The sequence below is a fragment of the Lissotriton helveticus genome, chromosome 8, assembly GCF_964261635.1.
Source record: "Lissotriton helveticus chromosome 8, aLisHel1.1, whole genome shotgun sequence".
In the NCBI taxonomy this organism is placed as follows: domain Eukaryota; kingdom Metazoa; phylum Chordata; class Amphibia; order Caudata; family Salamandridae; genus Lissotriton; species Lissotriton helveticus.
In genome coordinates, this window is record NC_136069.1 from 1329138736 (window position 1) to 1329155676 (window position 16941).

Genomic DNA, 16941 nt, shown 5'->3' on the forward strand with positions numbered 1-16941 from the left:
GTGAAATGTTGTTAATATGCTAGCATGTATTTTTGAAGTGTTGAAAATATTAAGTTTTTTTATTGTTGGTGAAATTTTGCTCATTTTGAATTGATGGTGTTATTGATTGTATTGGTAATTTCATAGGACATAATTTTTGGTTATTGATTACATGTTTTAACTCTTCATGTTAAGTTAGTGTCTTGTTCTGTGTTGTCTGGAACACACAGGTATGCACACCTGTGGAATCCCGGGAAGGAATAGCGGGTGGTAAATGGAAGCCACACTGCACTGAGGTTACTCGTCTGTTGGAATAACACTGAGAAGCTAGGTAGGGCTGGCAGTGTTAAATTAGGGACTATTTTCTGTGTGAGTGATTGATAGCAAAGAGTTCGCTGGTGAAACTTTGGTCTGATATCACCTAGAAAGGGTCACACTAAAGGAGTAGCAGGTTCTTCTGAGCTTGATTGACAGCAAAAGGGTTCGCTGGTGAAACTTTGGTCTAAGATATATCCTGAAGGATAAGTCCAAAGGAGTAGTAGGTTCTTCTGAGCTTGAGTGAAAGGTAAGCGGAAGGGATTTACCTGTAGTGTTTGAAGAGTAAACGGAAGGTCTTACTTTGAGAAGGGTAAGCGTGTGTTACTCGCAGTGAATATAAATCTATCCTTTATTTAGCACAACAGACAGAGTAGCGAATGTATTTATATTGTTACTAACAGAGTTATTGATTAAGAGAAATATTGCAGTAAGATTTTGTGGAGAATCAGTGATAGGAGTAAAACTGACTAAAATTGAGACTAGCAGCTTTGGAAAAAACGAAATTGCATTGAACTATTGCAAAACTGAAAATGTTTGAAGGTTTAAAGAAGCTGTTAGGAGGTAAAGTGAAAAATTCGTTTTTTATTGGTGATGCTCCTGAAGGAACACCTGTGCATTGTATGTCTACCAATTTGGGACAAAATACATGTATGTGGGTTCACCAATGGTGCAAGATTACTGAAACAGAAGGTGCTTTGAGGTTTCCAAAAGATGGTACTTTTGAATTGCAAATCATTGACAAATTAAGGGAAGTGTTATGTGAAATAAAGACACCATCTAAAGCTGCTCAATTTGAGGCCTTAAGCATGTGGGAAAAAGCAGCAAGAGAGAAAGCAAGTGAGGATGAAAAGGTAAAGCACCAGATGCAGGAGAAGGGAATTAGTGATGATAAAGAGCTTCAAATAAATATTAATTCAGGGGATGAAATAATGGATGAATTGTTAACTGAGTGTCCACCACTTTATGTGGTTCCCATGAAAAATACTGAAAATAGTGCACCAGTAAATACTACAGGGGCTACTGCTTCTGTTGAACAGAGAGAAATACAGACTGAGAGAACTGTGCAGATATTTTATATCAACCCATTACCTGTTTATTCAGCACTGACAGTGATATCTCCAGGTGTTACTCCTTCAAATGTGCCTGATTCAGTTCAAGAATTACAAACTGCAGATGCACAGATAATGCCTAGAAAAATTATGACTGTCCCAATTAATATGGTCCCTACTGAAAAGGTTCAAAGAGCTGCAGAATCAGAGATTATGGCAGGGTTTATTTCAGAAACTCAGAATACACAGATTATTGAACAGAAATTACCTCAAGCACTAAAAGGTGAGGGAAAAATGGTATTTACAACATCTGCAGCCCAGGATAAAATGAATGTAATTGAAAATGGGATTTTCAAACCTGCTTTGAGGAAGCAGCAGTGATTAAAAAGATAGAGAGCATGGGAGAACATATTAACACAGGCCCTGAAAAAGAGAAACAGCTTAGTGTTTTAAATGCAGCGTTTGAACATGGGGAAATTAACAGTCCTTGCTGTTTAAATAATGAAAATGTGAACCAGTGTCAGGAAAAAGTATTAATTTCCCTGAGTAAGGAAACAGCTGCATGTGCATTAACTACACATAATGGACTGACAGACTTGGCTCAAAAATATGAAACTGATGTTTCAGGAAGTTTTCCATTTCAGAAAAGTTTTAGGGTACACATGGATGAGGAAGCAAATGACAAAATGTGTTCTTCAGGAATGCAATTGCACATTGCAGAAATAACATATTTTTTTTAATGCAATGGGTTTGAGAAATTAGGAAACAAGTGGGCAAGAAAACATGAGAAGAAAAAGAAACCACCAGACCTAGCAAGGAAAATGGATAAGGAAAAGAAGCCACCAGATTTAGTTGAGAAAAATAATAAACAGAATGAGGGAGAGGCTTTTGCTTACTCATTGAGAGAAAAGGTGGGAGAAATGTATGTGCATATGCCACAGAATAAAAGTGAACTTGCAGCATTTCTGAACACAATCCCACAATTGAGAGACACATTTATGCTGTGGTACCCACAAGTTGATGGATTTGATGAAATATTGAAAGAGTTGTGCATTAATTTGGAAATGTTCTTTTATATTGCCATGCTGACTAAATTGTGGTTTGAATCTAAAGTTGTGCAAATGCCAAGTGGAGAGACAATGAAAAGGGTTTGCATGAATGCACCATCATTTTCTGTTGTTATGGAGGAAAATATAGCAGTGATTTATTTCCTAAAGGGCAGAGTGCTAGCAAAGGATGTTGATTGGGTACAGATTAAAAGAACACAGGATGGAAGTAAAGGTGTTTTGGTTAGTGCAAATTCAGGTATGGATGTTGTACTGCTGGAAAATGTGTCCTTTTGCCATCTTTATAACAGAATTGAGCATTGGAAGAAGAAAAATAAATTTAAACATGATGCACAAAAACATGGAGAAATGCAGGTGCAAAATATGCCAGCTTAGCAAATGCATATGTCAGTTCAGAAACAGGTACCAATGGCAGGGATTTTCCAAGCACAGATGGTCCCACAAAATATGGAAAATGATAAAGTTAATTTAAATAAGGTGTCCAGAGCAAATGTGAATTATTTCCAGAGACAAAAACAGAACCCAGTTCAACAGGATGCTCTGTTTGCAAATGAGAGTTTTAACCCTCACAATTCTGATTTTACCAATTCCATTGTGAAGGCAGTGGAAAGTCCAAATTTAGTTGCAGGAGTTTTAAACAAAGAAATTACAAACCCAGTTTTAGAAGAATGTGCACCAAAATTAGGCCCATTTGAGGAAAATTGCAAAACTGTTGTCTGTGACTCAGGCCTACCAGGAAAACAATTATTTTGCAAATTAAGCAGTACAGATTACTGTACACCAGATAATGTTAGTTTGCAGATTCCTGATGAGGATGTACATTTTAAAATGGCCCAACAAGAGACAGCTGTAGCATTGTTTTCAGAAAAGACAGTTAAAAAATTACCTTCTGCTTTGGAAAAAATAATAAACACAGAAATAAGAGAGTTCACAGAGAAGGATGCCAGATTAATAAAATGTGCAGAACATGTCTTATTAAAATTAGAACCAGATGACATGTATTCAGGAATACCATCAGTTGCAGGAATTTTACCAATAAAAGGATTTTTGATGGAATTGATTGGAAGTTTGTGTACCTTTCTGATCACAGGTTCACAGAAAATAAATGAAAAGAATAGAATAGTGCAGGAGATTAAAAGCATATTTTTTCCATGTTGTCCTGTGGTACCGAATCCAGCCAATATATTTTTTCACATTCCATGTGCTGAAGAATGGCTTACACTTATTAATTTTTGCAAAAGTCATGTCACAGTGCCATTGCATGAGAATAGTCAAGAGTACTGTCAAAAAGAAGATGAATGTCTGGGACACAAAATTGGAAAGGGAGGTAGAAAGGTGTCACCAGAGAAGAGGGAAATAATTTCCAGGATGAATACACCTCAAATTCAGAAAGAAGTCAGGACATTTTTGGGAATGGTTAGCTGCTGTAGAGAGTGGTTACTAAACCTTTCCCTAGTGGCTAAGCCTTTACTGAGGCTGACACACTCAGGTGTGTCTGATCCGCTTCCATTGGACAACAACTGCACAAAAGCATTCCTAGAGTTGAAAGAGAAAAAATGTCGCGCCCCAGCACTAGGAATGAAAGTTTATTTGAAAGAAAATACACTAATTTGCAGTGAGAGGGAGGGCTGCGCTCTCTCATTGCCTATTGAAAAAGATGACTGTGTTCAAAGGTTTGTGATGTATTACCCAATGACCTTTGACCCAAACTTCACAGAAATGTCAGCAAATGAATTGGAGTATGATGAAACTGAATATGAGTGTCTAAATATCATGAAAATATGCATAAAGCTAAATTCAGACTTTAAGGATGAATGTCTGAGTCAGCCCAACAATGTCCACTTTGTAGATGGCCCATGTTTGAAAGGTGACACATTAAAAGCAGCACATGCTGTGCTCCTTATACATGATGTTGTCAAAGCTTTATGGCTTTCAGTAGTTACCTCAGCCCAAAATTCGAAATTGATTGCCCTTACCATAACATGCAGTATATCTGCTCAATTGAGAGTCACTGTTGTCATGGGAGAGAGAAATGCTAATTCAGTTGCACAAATTTGTGTTCTGTTAGCATATACATTCAATGGAATCTTCACAGTTGAATTACAAGAGGCTCAAGAAAATGTTTTTGAAGCAGCACAACAGGGTTGTATCAGAACTGTTTTTGAGAAAAATGACAACTGCAAAGTGGCAAATGTGTTATTGCCAAGACTGATGCCCAGGTATAGATTGCCAGTTTCTCTGAAATCAGATCATAATGTGGTCCCAAAGATAATGAGTGCAGAACAACAGATTGGACAAGGAATGGATTGTAGCAATCTGCCTGAAGTGTCAAGCATAATAAAGCAACACAATGGCAGCACTGAGTTACCTTTTGCAAAAGACTGTGTTTCAGCAACACTAAAGTGGCTTAAAAATGCATATGCAAATGCACTTGTGGAAAACACTGAGGAGAACACTAGCCATTGCTGTGTAGGTCTGGTTGATGTACAGTGTGCAGTTTCTCACCAGATTGCAGCTGCTACACAAGATCTGCATAATGGATGGTGCAACGGCTTTGATCTGAGAGATGCTGTGGTGAAACATCTGAATCTGATCAAAGTGAAAATAAGAGTGAAAGGCCTTGGTTGAAAAGGTGCAAAAGGATTGATGGTGCTCTGTCAGAATTTCTCAGCACCTAAGTAGTCTAATTTGCATGGAAAAAGTACAGAAAGCCACACTGTATGAGCCTTTCTGATGGCAAGCTGATGACAAAGAGCAAAGAAATGCTGAAACTGTCCTGTTGAATTCTCATTTTATTATTTTAGTTACTTGTTTTAAAGAAGACTAACTGTTCCAAGAAGCTACTTACAGATCTCTGCACTAAACAATTTGAGCTTGGCTATATATGATCTGATTACAGACCAGACTTGTGTTTGCCTTAGAAATAGAAGTAACATTGTTGTATGCTCAGCTTTTGCAATAAGAAATGTCACTAGTGAAATTAAATATGTGTGATGAGTTATAAATCATGTTATTATGATTTGAATCATCAGAAGGGTGGATTGATGGAGCAGATTTCATCTGCAGTCAGGCATTGTTTTATTTTTTGTGCATCAGACTGTATTTAAATTGCCACACACATTTTGGTGCTAGTTAAAAACATGGCACATGAAAAACAATGAAAGTGAGGCCTATTCAGTCTGAAATGCTTTTGCTGAATTAACATGTGTTTTTTCCAATGTAGAGAAAAGTGGCCTAGTTACCTTTGAAGATTAATAGAATGTGTTTCTCTCTTCCCAGCTCATCCCATATTTCTGTCTTAAAGGACTTTGATTTGTTGCATATTTTGATAAATATTTTCAGTTAAATAACACCTCTTTTTATAATGTGTGGGAATTAACAAATGCACCAAACACTACACAGGGGACTAAATGCTTTTTGCATGAAAAGCTATCTAAAACACTAATGCATGTTGCTGTGTGCACTATATTAATTGTGTGTGCTTTTAAATTTTACACTAAATGCATGAAAATGCTATGTTTCACATTTATTTTACATGTTGTCATAAATAATAGAAAAGTTGCTTTTTTTACTAATAGCTTGGCTAGGTAAACATTTATAAGGGGTACTAGTATGAGGGAGGGAAACATAATGGGCTGATTTACATGAAATTAATATTATCTTTGTGTTTGTTTTATTTTTGGGGCCTACACAAAACATGGCTGCCTGTGAATACATCAAGGCTATGGCTTGCATTAAAGAGAAGAGAGCATGCGCAGACTGTACCAGCTTTCCTAAAGGAGTCAAGGACACTTTGAACTTTGTACATTCTTGTGATTCTGCCAATGTACCAGTGTTAGTTAAAGTGTCCATCTGACTACGCTGTGGAAGGAAAGAAGGAAGGAAGAGAATTAGAATGAAACATTTTTCTTAGTAAATGTTGCAAATGTTTATAAATGTAGTTATTCATGTATGCTTCTTTTGTTAAAACTGGTAAAGTCAGGATTTTAGAATGAGTCAGGGGAGTGACAACTCATGCCATCATGACTGACCAATCACGTACAGGTTTTCCTGAAAGATGCTACATCTTTGTGTAGTCTGCCAATAATTAGGGTATAAAATAATGTCCTCTCTGGATGGGGGCTGGCTTTCTCATCTCAGCTGGCTTCTAGGCTCATTAGGGGGGTGTGTGAGCTCTTGAGAGAAGGAACAAATTAGGCCAGACATCCTATGGGTTAGGTACGAGATCGTCACGGGTGCAGCCTTGGGCGTCCGAGGAGATTCAGGGGGAGGTTTCTTGCTTCCACGTCATATCTTGGCACATCAGGCCACATTCCTTTGAGGTCTGGTGAAGGGCGGGCTGTCTCCCTCCTTTTTGCTCTTCAGACACAGAGATGCACATGAGCAGCAACAGATAGAAAGGCTCTTTACATTTTAGATGCTAAACTTTAAGTTTATGCTTTGACTAATTAATTAGGTCTGAAAAGATTTATTTGACTTATGCATTTATTTCTCTTAATGGGAGATTTTTGCCAACTATTTAATCATTGATTAGCTTTGCAAGACTATTTTTCTTACAAACTCTTTAAGAATTGTGCGCCACATTTTCATAACTACATGTAATGCTTATATGCAGACTGTAATGTGTTCTGTATTATTGATATTTTTCCTGTTTTCCAAATTCTGTAACCTGATTGATTTTTTACTAATGAATAAAGGGTCAGAGAAAAATTTACTTTTGAATAGAAAATAAAACCCTTTAAATACTCAACAACTCTCTTTATTGGCTTGAATAATAAATTGCATTTTTGACTGTTCAGGTTTATTTAAAGTCTCCTGAAGGTAATACATGGTGTGAAGGGCCCAACACCTTTTGAGCGGTAAATTAGAGGTAGCATGAGGGTTTTGCATTGAGAAACTACCAGAAGAAATTACCGCTCCATCACATCCATTCATTGACTCAATCTTGAATTCACACTCTGACACAACCACAATAAAATACACACAAACTCAACAACATATGCAAGATAAACAATAGAATACAAGAAGAAAGAAGAAACCATACTGCTCTATAAATATGTTGGGGATATATATATGCAATAATAAACTAAACATAGCAGCAGGTGTCCACCTTGCAGAGGCATTGTTGATTTAAAGTTCCAGTTTGGCTGCCACATTAGAACCAAAGTGTTTCCCAATATGGAATGATTAAACAAAGATACACAACGTGGAACTAAAGAAACATTAGAGTGAAAGGAGGATAAACAATGAAATGAAAGGTAAACTATAAAGGAGACAATTTAAAACTATAATACTAACCAACCAACCCTGACACAGAAACACTCATTTTCAGGTGGATGTACACATGTGATAAGAAAATGGCGTCATTCTCGTGGTAAAAGAGTCAATGAGTGATGTAGGCTATATGATGACCCCATGCAGTATGTTACCGTGGACTGCCCCAGGATTGTCTGAGGTAGTAACCAAAATCCAAAATCCTTGAAAGGTAATCTGTGACATTTCATGGAACAAAGTACCTCTGGAGGTTTTACTACAGAGAAATAACATTCAACCCTTAAATGCTTACTTACTTTACCATATGTTTTTCACATTCAGTATTTCAGACCTATTATGTTTATCATATCTTTTCATATAAACGGAGCAAACCTATGGCACCAGAAATATGTTTTCCTAGTGAATCAATCAGGCCTCTAGCTATTATCACTGTCTTGTCACCATAACCAACTGAGTCCTCCTCTATGCTATGCTTTGCTATGTTATGTTATGTTATGTTATGCTACGTCACATTACGTCACATTTGTTATTTTATGTTATGTGTATTTATTTAATAGCACACAACTCACCCTGTAGAGTATCCTGATGCTGAAATAGGAACTGTATGGGCATAGCCAGGGTCAGTGCTAGGTGAAGTGCCACCAAGGGGTACCACTGGTGAGTGAGAGTTCAAAGCAAAAGGATCAGTAGCGGCCCGTGGAGGGAGTTCCGTGGGGTGGTGAGGCGAGGAGGGGGAGGGTCAGGGTGGGGGGGTAGTAAACACCAGAATATGGATACTCGGAGGTAAGTAAACAATTAAATAAAAAAAACACTGGAATATGGATGATCGGAGGTAAGTAAACAATTAAATAAATAAAACGAATGTTGTTGCGCGCGCTGCATCGCATTTTGCGATGCAGCACACGCAACTAAATTTGTTTTATTTATTTAATTGTTTACTTACCTCCGATCATCCATATTCCAGTGTTTACTACCCCCCACCCTGCCCCTCCTGTGCCCTGCCTCACCGCTCCACAGAACTCCCTCCACGGGCCGCTACTGAAAAGGATTCTTTTCTCTTTAGTTCAACAGCAGGGTTCTTATATTGATCCAATTGAGTTGGGCTCTATATTTTGTGTAAAGCAAAATACTTTCACTCCTAAGAGGACCTAACACAAATTCTAACAGTGCAAAACTTTTGTACCCACAGTTTTTCAGAGGGGGTAACCAGCACAAAACCCTTACCTACTATGGTATTGTGTGAGATTCCAGGTAACAAAACACATCACTGTAGGCTTTAATACAGTGTAATAACAATCAATACTTAAATTCCTATTGAATTTAACAGATGTTTTCCCAATAAATACATCAGGCCTCGTGCCTTTATCATATCATACCATAATATAAAGATTAGGCCTATAGGCATGATCATTGGCTTGCCACCATAATCAGCCCAGTCCTGCTGTATTGAGTATAAACTTTGCCAGAAATGTGGTCCAATCAAATCCTGGCTAATGTGAACCAAAGTGTGAGTGCAGCTTAAAACCCTCTCTCAGCCGTACTCTGAAAGCTCTTTTTTGTTGATCACATAAGGTCAGGCAACAGTTGCACTCTCAAAGCAGACATAAAAATCCATGTAGATTAGTTTAGCCCTGGGCATCCACACTGCTCTCAAACACAAAACTGCACTGAAGTCTAAATGTACGTATTGCTGCCAGAGGAAAACCAACACTTTAAATTATGTAGTTAACTAAGACACTTTACCAGCATTAAACTTTCATATGTGTGCCCCTGAAAGCTCAAGCTCAGACAAACATACTGACCAACATTAAACTTTCATATGGGTGCCCCTGAAAGCTCAAGCTCAGACAAACATACTATTACTGGTTCAGACCACTGGATAAATAAACAAATATTCACATCTGTGTGTAGGTTCTTTTTTATCTGGAAGCACACACCTTCTGCCCAATTAAAACATGTACTCCTGACTACCAACATGTGTGCGGAGCCAAATCCCCCTCTCCGTAGTGCCCCTGAAAGCTTTTTTTAGGTAAATCACATTGTGTCTGGCAACAGCTGCACTGTCAAGCCAGACTTTTAAAAAACGAAATGCTTACACAATAACTAGTAAGATGTGAATATACCGGGGAACATCCTTTACGACGCAACTTTTACAACGCACTACCATTATGACGCAACTTTTACAATGCAAGTTATTACAATGCATTGCGCTGGGGGGGCGCTCTAGGATAGGGAATAGTTTAATTACTATCCAACACCTTCCCTACTATCCATGGGGACTGGAGTTGGAATAGTAAATTAAACTATTCACTATCCAGCACCCCCCAACGCAAGTCGTTGAAACGACTTGCGTTGTAAAACCTGCGTCGTAATGGCATGCGTTGTAAAAGCATGCGTTAAAACGTCAACATCCGAATATACCGTCAATGCGCAACCCTACTCAAAAATGTTTTACCCTGTGCATGGCTGATCTTCCCAGGCCAGGAGTGGTGCAGTCCCTATATGGACTTTGGTGCTCCCCGATGAACCTGTCTCTCTTGTACTAGAAATTCAGTAATGCTTTTTCCCTTTCTCACATTGGAGTCTTTTAGAACAAGAGACACAAAATTCTTAAGTTGAAAGATTTTCTTTGAAAATATTCAAAGTACAAAGGCAAAATTGCAGTTAATCAATTAATAATTCATTCTATGTGCTAAGCCCAAAATACAGAGAATCATGAACTCAGGAGAGCTCAGAAAGTAAACTGGCACAGATTTGAGAGGACTTCTGACAACATCATAAAATCACACACTTTTATAGGATTTTAAACAAAAGGTTCATACATTCACAACAGGAGTACATGACACAGATTACAGAGGACTCCTCCCAAAATTGTAAAATCGCACACTTTTATGGGATTTGAAACAAAAGGTTCATACATTCACAACAGGAGTACATGACACAGATTTGAGAGGACTCCTCCCAACATTGTAAATTCACACACTTAACTTTTATGGGACTTTAAACAAAAGGTTCATACATTCACGACAGGAGTACATGACACAGATTTGAGAGGACTCGTCCCAACATTGTAAAATAACACACTTTTATGGGATTTGAAACAAAAGGTTCATACATTCACAACAGGAGTACATGACACAGATTTGAGAGGACTCCTCCCAACATTTTAAATTCACACACTTTTATGGGATTTGAAACAAAAGGTTCATACATTCACGACAGGAGTACATGACTCAGATTTGAAAGGACTACTCCCAACATTGTAAAATCACACACTTAACTTTTATGGGACTTTAAACAAAAGGTTCATACATTCACGACAGGAGTACATGACACAGATTTGAGAGGACTCGTCCCAACATTGTAAAATAACACACTTTTATGGGATTTGAAACAAAAGGTTCATACATTCACAACAGGAGTACATGACACAGATTTGAGAGGACTCCTCCCAACATTGTAAATTCACACACTTTTATGGGATTTGAAACAAAAGGTTCATACATTCACGACAGGAGTACATGACTCAGATTTGAGAGGACTCCTCCCAACATTGTAAAATCACACACTTAACTGTTATGGAATTTGAAACAAAAGGTTCATACATTCATGACAGGAGTACATGACACAGATTTGAGAGGACTCCTCCCAACATTGTAAAATCAAACACTTAACTTTTATGGGATTTGAAACAAAAGGTTCATACATTCACGGCAGGAGTACATGGCACAGATTTGAGAGGACTCCTCCCAACATTGTAAAATCACACACTTTTATGGGATTTGAAACGAAAGGTTCATACATTCACAACAGGAGTACATGGCACAAATTTGAGAGGACTCCTCCCAACATTGTAAAATCACACACTTAACTTTTATGGGATTTGAAACAAAAGGTTCATACATTCACGACAGGAGTACATGGCACAGATTTGAGAGGACTCCTCCCAACATTGTAAAATCACACACTTAACTTTTATGGGATTTGAAACAAAAGGTTCATACATTCACGACAGGAGTACATGGCAGAGATTCGAGAGGACTCCTCCCAACATTGTAAAATCACACACTTTTATGGGATTGGAAACAAAAGTTTCATACATTCACGACAGGAGTACATGACATAGATTTGAGAGGACTCCTCCCAACATTGTAAAATCACACACTTTTATAGGATTTTAAACAGAAGGTTTATACATTCATAACACAAGTTCATGGTTCTCAGGCTCACAACCAACAGGAATCATGCAAAAGAAAAACAGTTGCAACAGAATACATTTGGGGACTCACTACTAGACTGTGGGATTGTGTGCTCACAGCGTCAGATACATGAGGACCCAAGGGTTACATAGTATGTTATGAAGTCTGGGATAGATAACGGAGCCTTGAGAAAAATACATTTAGTTCAGAACTTTTAGTAAACTCTTCATCCTACTCCATGGAGCCTAGATATTCTTTATTGTATTAAGAAATTAAACTGCAAAGTTAATCACTAGGTGCAGTTAAAGATGAATGGAAGGGGATACGTGAGCCTGGTCTGGTTAAAGCATCATTCTTAGGTTGCTGAGATTAAACTTCTGCAAATAGCCTTGTCAACACTGAGTGGCCTGAATTGAAGATTTCAGCTAGTATCTCTGCGCCTATCTACACTCATTACAAGTTAAATCTCACAGGGTGAGGAACAGTTGTGAACACCCAGTTTTGCTTGACAATATTATGCACACATTTCTCAGTGTCTTGGGAATGAATACTTACATTTACTACTTGCTGTTCGCAGGTGGTAAATGTGAACTGGGTGCGGTATAGAGCAGGAGTAAATAAGGGAGGGTGTCGCCTGTCAGGTGAAAGCATTACCTGATCTATTTGTGCCTTAGCAGAGGTCTATGCAGGTCAGAAAATGGGTCTGGGCTGCACTTGCATACCAAGCCTAATGCACTTTTCAGGGCAGTAAAATTGCATGCATTGTGCCCATACCCTGAAAATTTGGGTGCGAGAACACTGAGCGTCTTCTAACTGAGCAGAGCGGTAGCCCATAGGGCAGGGAATTTGAGGGAATAACTGATGGGAGCATTTGCAGCTCCCCCTGTTGTGCAGGAGTAGAGCAGGCATGGGTTGGATGCCGCAAGTACTGTAGGTCTGCATCCAGGTCAGGGTGCGGTATTTCGGTGCACAGAATTGCCTGGACTGGTCATTTCAGACTCAGTAATTCCAAGCTCAGACATAGCAGGCTACTCATAATTAACCCTGGGCGTAGTTCGTGTAGTAGCGCTACGCATAGCAATGCAAATTGCACTTCGCACTACACACGCTACGTATAGCTACACGAACTGCATAGTGCGGTAGGGAAAATGCTGTTCGCACTGATTGTACACACTGTGCAATCATTGCAAACGGCATCTTGCGCAGTGCAAGTGGTCATTTTCTGCCACTTGAGTAGATTTGTACTGGTAGTTCTTCATCGCGAGCGGTCGTGAGCATACGCGACCACTCGCAATGAGAAACCTGACCTCCCACATTGAGAATCTCGCCGGGAGGTTTATTTTCCATGCTTGCGATCGGCAACTTGATGTTGCTGATCGCGAACGAGGAAAAAGTCTCGCCAGGATGGTAATTTCGCTTGATCGCTGTCGCCAACTTGACGTTGAGGACCGCGAGCGAGCAAAAAATGCCCACTACGCTACGCGTTTTTGCACTGTGCTATGTGCAATTCGCGTAGCGCGTAGTTGCGCAAACTACGCACACTCCACGAGCGTAGCGTAGTGTTCCACCCATGGGTACTCATAATGGCCCAGGACTGTATCCCCTGACAGATACCACTCCATTCCAACCCTAATGAGGGCCTTAGTTCAGCCACACTCCCCAGTTCACCGCGCAGCCCAGGCCGGCCTTGCGTGTGCCCGGAATTCTTAGATTATGGCAAAGGCACACATGAGTCGCGAAATGAGCTGAGAAATGTGGCCGCACTATGGGCCTGATTCACAAAAGGAAACGTACACTTTTGTGTAAGTTTACTATTTTTTGTTATTCAGAAAGTAGGAGTTAATAGTAAGTTTACGACTGTGGAGACTCCGCAGTCGGGGCGGAGAACTCCTCACATAAAAAGATTGGACAGGCTTATCTTTGTTCTCTCTGCCTCCTTAAAATGGCACAGAGCGGTACACACACCAGGCCATTCTGTGTAGCCACTATTTCCATACCTGTGTTTAGCAGGTCTACAAGTTCAACACCTGTAAGCATCTGATGATGCACACAGGTGAGGGGGTGAGACTGCGCCTTCCTAAATAAACGGCTCATGCAAGTATGGCAATGCAGACAAAGCAATGAATACGGCTGGATTAAAATGGCTAATGCAGTTAATGGGCGCAATAGCAAATGACATAAAAATGGATTCTGACCCGTGAAAGAAATGTATATAGGTACATGCTGGGGATATGAATTAGATTTTATTTATTAGACGATGGTCTCCTATTGGTTTGTTGCATCTCAAATCACTATTATTTTGCTGCTCTGTTGGTGTCAAGGTGAAAGCAGTGTCACTTTAGCCAAAGGCCATCCTTAAGGTAGCCTGTAGGTGTCAGTATAGCAGTACTATATAATGATACTCCTGCGTGAGGCCATAGAATTCGGCCATTCTCCTTTAAAATCCCGGCACGCAACAGTCTCCAAGGGTGGCATATGTCACTGCAGTAAAAGTTTATTTTTTTGTTAAAAGTTTGAAATGTAAATATGTAAAATGATATGCCTCCTAATAAAAGAACATTTAAAAAGGGGGAAATTGTGAAGTAAATATGAGGAATGACGCCGACTTTCCCAAAGATAAGAATTGTTGTTATTTTATAAAAGCTGGAAAAAAGTAACAAAGTGCAATTTTAAGTGCCAAAAACATGCATGCCAATAATGTCGATTTAGGGAAGCCTCCAGATTACATGCACAAAAATGCCTTTTTAGCACTTCACATTTTCCTACTTCAGTGTAAGTTAATGAGGAAATTATTTTTCTTCTTTTATTTTCTGAATCCCTCTCTCACCTGTTCGCAAGTTTTGGCTTGTATACAAAGAGGGACTGCTCTCGTTCATGAGGACAGTTTATGCGCGCGAGAGCTCAACACCACACCCGTATCCTGTCAGAAAACGATGCAAGGGAAGAATGAGTGACGTACCTGTTTATCAAATGCTACCCAGGAGGGAGCGTCGCTGCCGATTCCTCTGGGGTACACGCTGTACTTGGGCTTCAAATTCTGACCCAGCAACGGTTCGCCACCTATTCCGGGCTTTTCAGCACCCAGCAACATAGAAACCTGATTGGAGTAGCCAAAATGCTGGGATTTGTGGAATTTTTCTTTCCCTAGCTGGAAACAGAGGTAAACATTTTCAGTGGTGACACAAGACGTTTTAAAGACACGCAATATTACTGAATGCAGGAAGACATTTAACACACAACATCTTCACAGTCAATTTTTCATGCATACATTGTTTAGAATCCACTTCTTTGGAGCGTGCCTCTGCGGAAAATGACGGTAGGCTACTACACTGGCCCACTGTTTTCTCAGTATCCATCTGGAGTGACTACTTTTATTTAATGTGATTTTATTTAGCGGGAACTTTACCCGAAGGTGTCAGAGCGCTTTACATAAGAACCAGTTTCAATACATAAGGATTTAGGATTACGTGCGTTACATAAAAGATACAAGCAGAAAAAAATTGCAAATGTACAAGTTGTAAAGTCACACAAGGAAGAGCGTCACTCAAGGAAGCGATACAAATGGATAAACTCTAAGCGTCACATAGGAATGGGAGAGTCCAATGGTCTACAGCATATACTAGTGAATAGAGTTATCTCTATATACATATAAATACACATAGTACACATAGTAGATTTGGGTGGCAGTAGGGAGAGTGGGAGGGATAAAGGGTTATGCAGAAAAGGCAAATCAGCATAGCTCAGGCATATGGAAAAAATCAGGCAAGGGTAGAGAAAGTCTGCGGAGAGAGGAAAGGGATAGGGGAGATAGAAAGAGAGGGGGAAGAGGTAGCGGGGTGATGAGTGATGAGATCAGGGGCATCTGCATTATTTGCAAACAATGAGTAGATCCGTGGAGAAGATAGACGATCGATCGAAAGTTTGCCCAGCTAGAAACTGGCGGGACCAGCGGTAGGGACCAAGGTCTCTAAGATGGCAGAGAGAACAAGAGTGTCTTTAGGAGATGGTCCGAAAATGGCGGGATGCATATGAGTCTTGTCCTCCTATGGAGAACAAGAGGCCGCAATATTGGTCCAGTCACCCGCAAGTATAGGTTGGGGTGATCTAAGCGAACCTCCAGTCTTGAACGGAGGAATGTGAATTTAAATTTTGCGCCATTCGACATTTTGTACGTATGCGGGGACACACTGCTTGATTCGATCTACTCGCCACTACAGAGGAGTCTTATGAATTTGACTCTATGACTACAGGACGGTTTGAGCCCTTTGAGACTTTTGAGCCCTGACGAAGTTAGAATGAACGAAACGCATTGGCTGTGATTGAATTTTAAAAATTAATTTAAAGAGTAAAGGATATTTTGGATATACTTGAAGCTCCCTTTGACTTCGTTTCTGGTGCACCGTCCTTACCCTCACTTTTTCATGCATACATTTATTTGCGCCAGGGACCTAACGAAGGCCTCCGCTGCCCCCGCGGTGCAGGGGGGTTCAGGTTTTCTTGTTTTGGAGGATGCGTGCAATGGCATGGAATAAGAAATTGTTAAATGCTAGGGCAAGCCACTCTGCTTTCTCGACTAGGCCCCCTGCAGCCTAGGGGGGTCCAGCCGTTCAGGGGGCTCCCCTTGAGCCCAAGACCAACGAATGTCTGTGCGATCTGGGAGACGCCGGGGTCCCTCATCACATTCTGAAGAGAAGCCCCATCATTTTGCGTTAGGCCACTGTTTTTGCGCATGTACATTCGACCACAATAGAGTGGAAGGCATGACCTATAAGAGAAGCCCCAGGTTTCATGGTACACTGGATGGCAAGCAGGGTCAAGGTTTCAGTTTGCTAATGTGCCACATTTCCAAGCTTACAGTTTGCTTATGTCTGGCATATCTCTTTTGTATGTATGACACCAAAGTGACTACTGTTTATTGATAACACAAAATTTACTGAAATGCCCCGTTTCAATAGAACATGTCCATAGAAAAACATAAATCAGCCATCTCCGTCCCTCCCCCACTTTCTCTATCCCGCCCCACTGTCTTGAAGCCCTTGCATTTAGTGTGGTCAC

The 16941-nt window shown here is 39.9% G+C and overlaps 1 protein-coding gene across 1 annotated transcript in view; it reads right to left on the reverse strand.

Annotated features, from left to right (window-relative positions):
• Positions 1-16941, reverse strand: part of EFHC2 (EF-hand domain containing 2) — a 381628-nt gene that overhangs the window by 338825 nt on the left and 25862 nt on the right. Inside the window, exon 2 of the mRNA XM_078656188.1 lies at positions 14846-15034. Coding sequence (XP_078512314.1) covers positions 14846-15034 — 189 coding nt within the window. The remainder of the gene's footprint in view (positions 1-14845; positions 15035-16941) is intronic.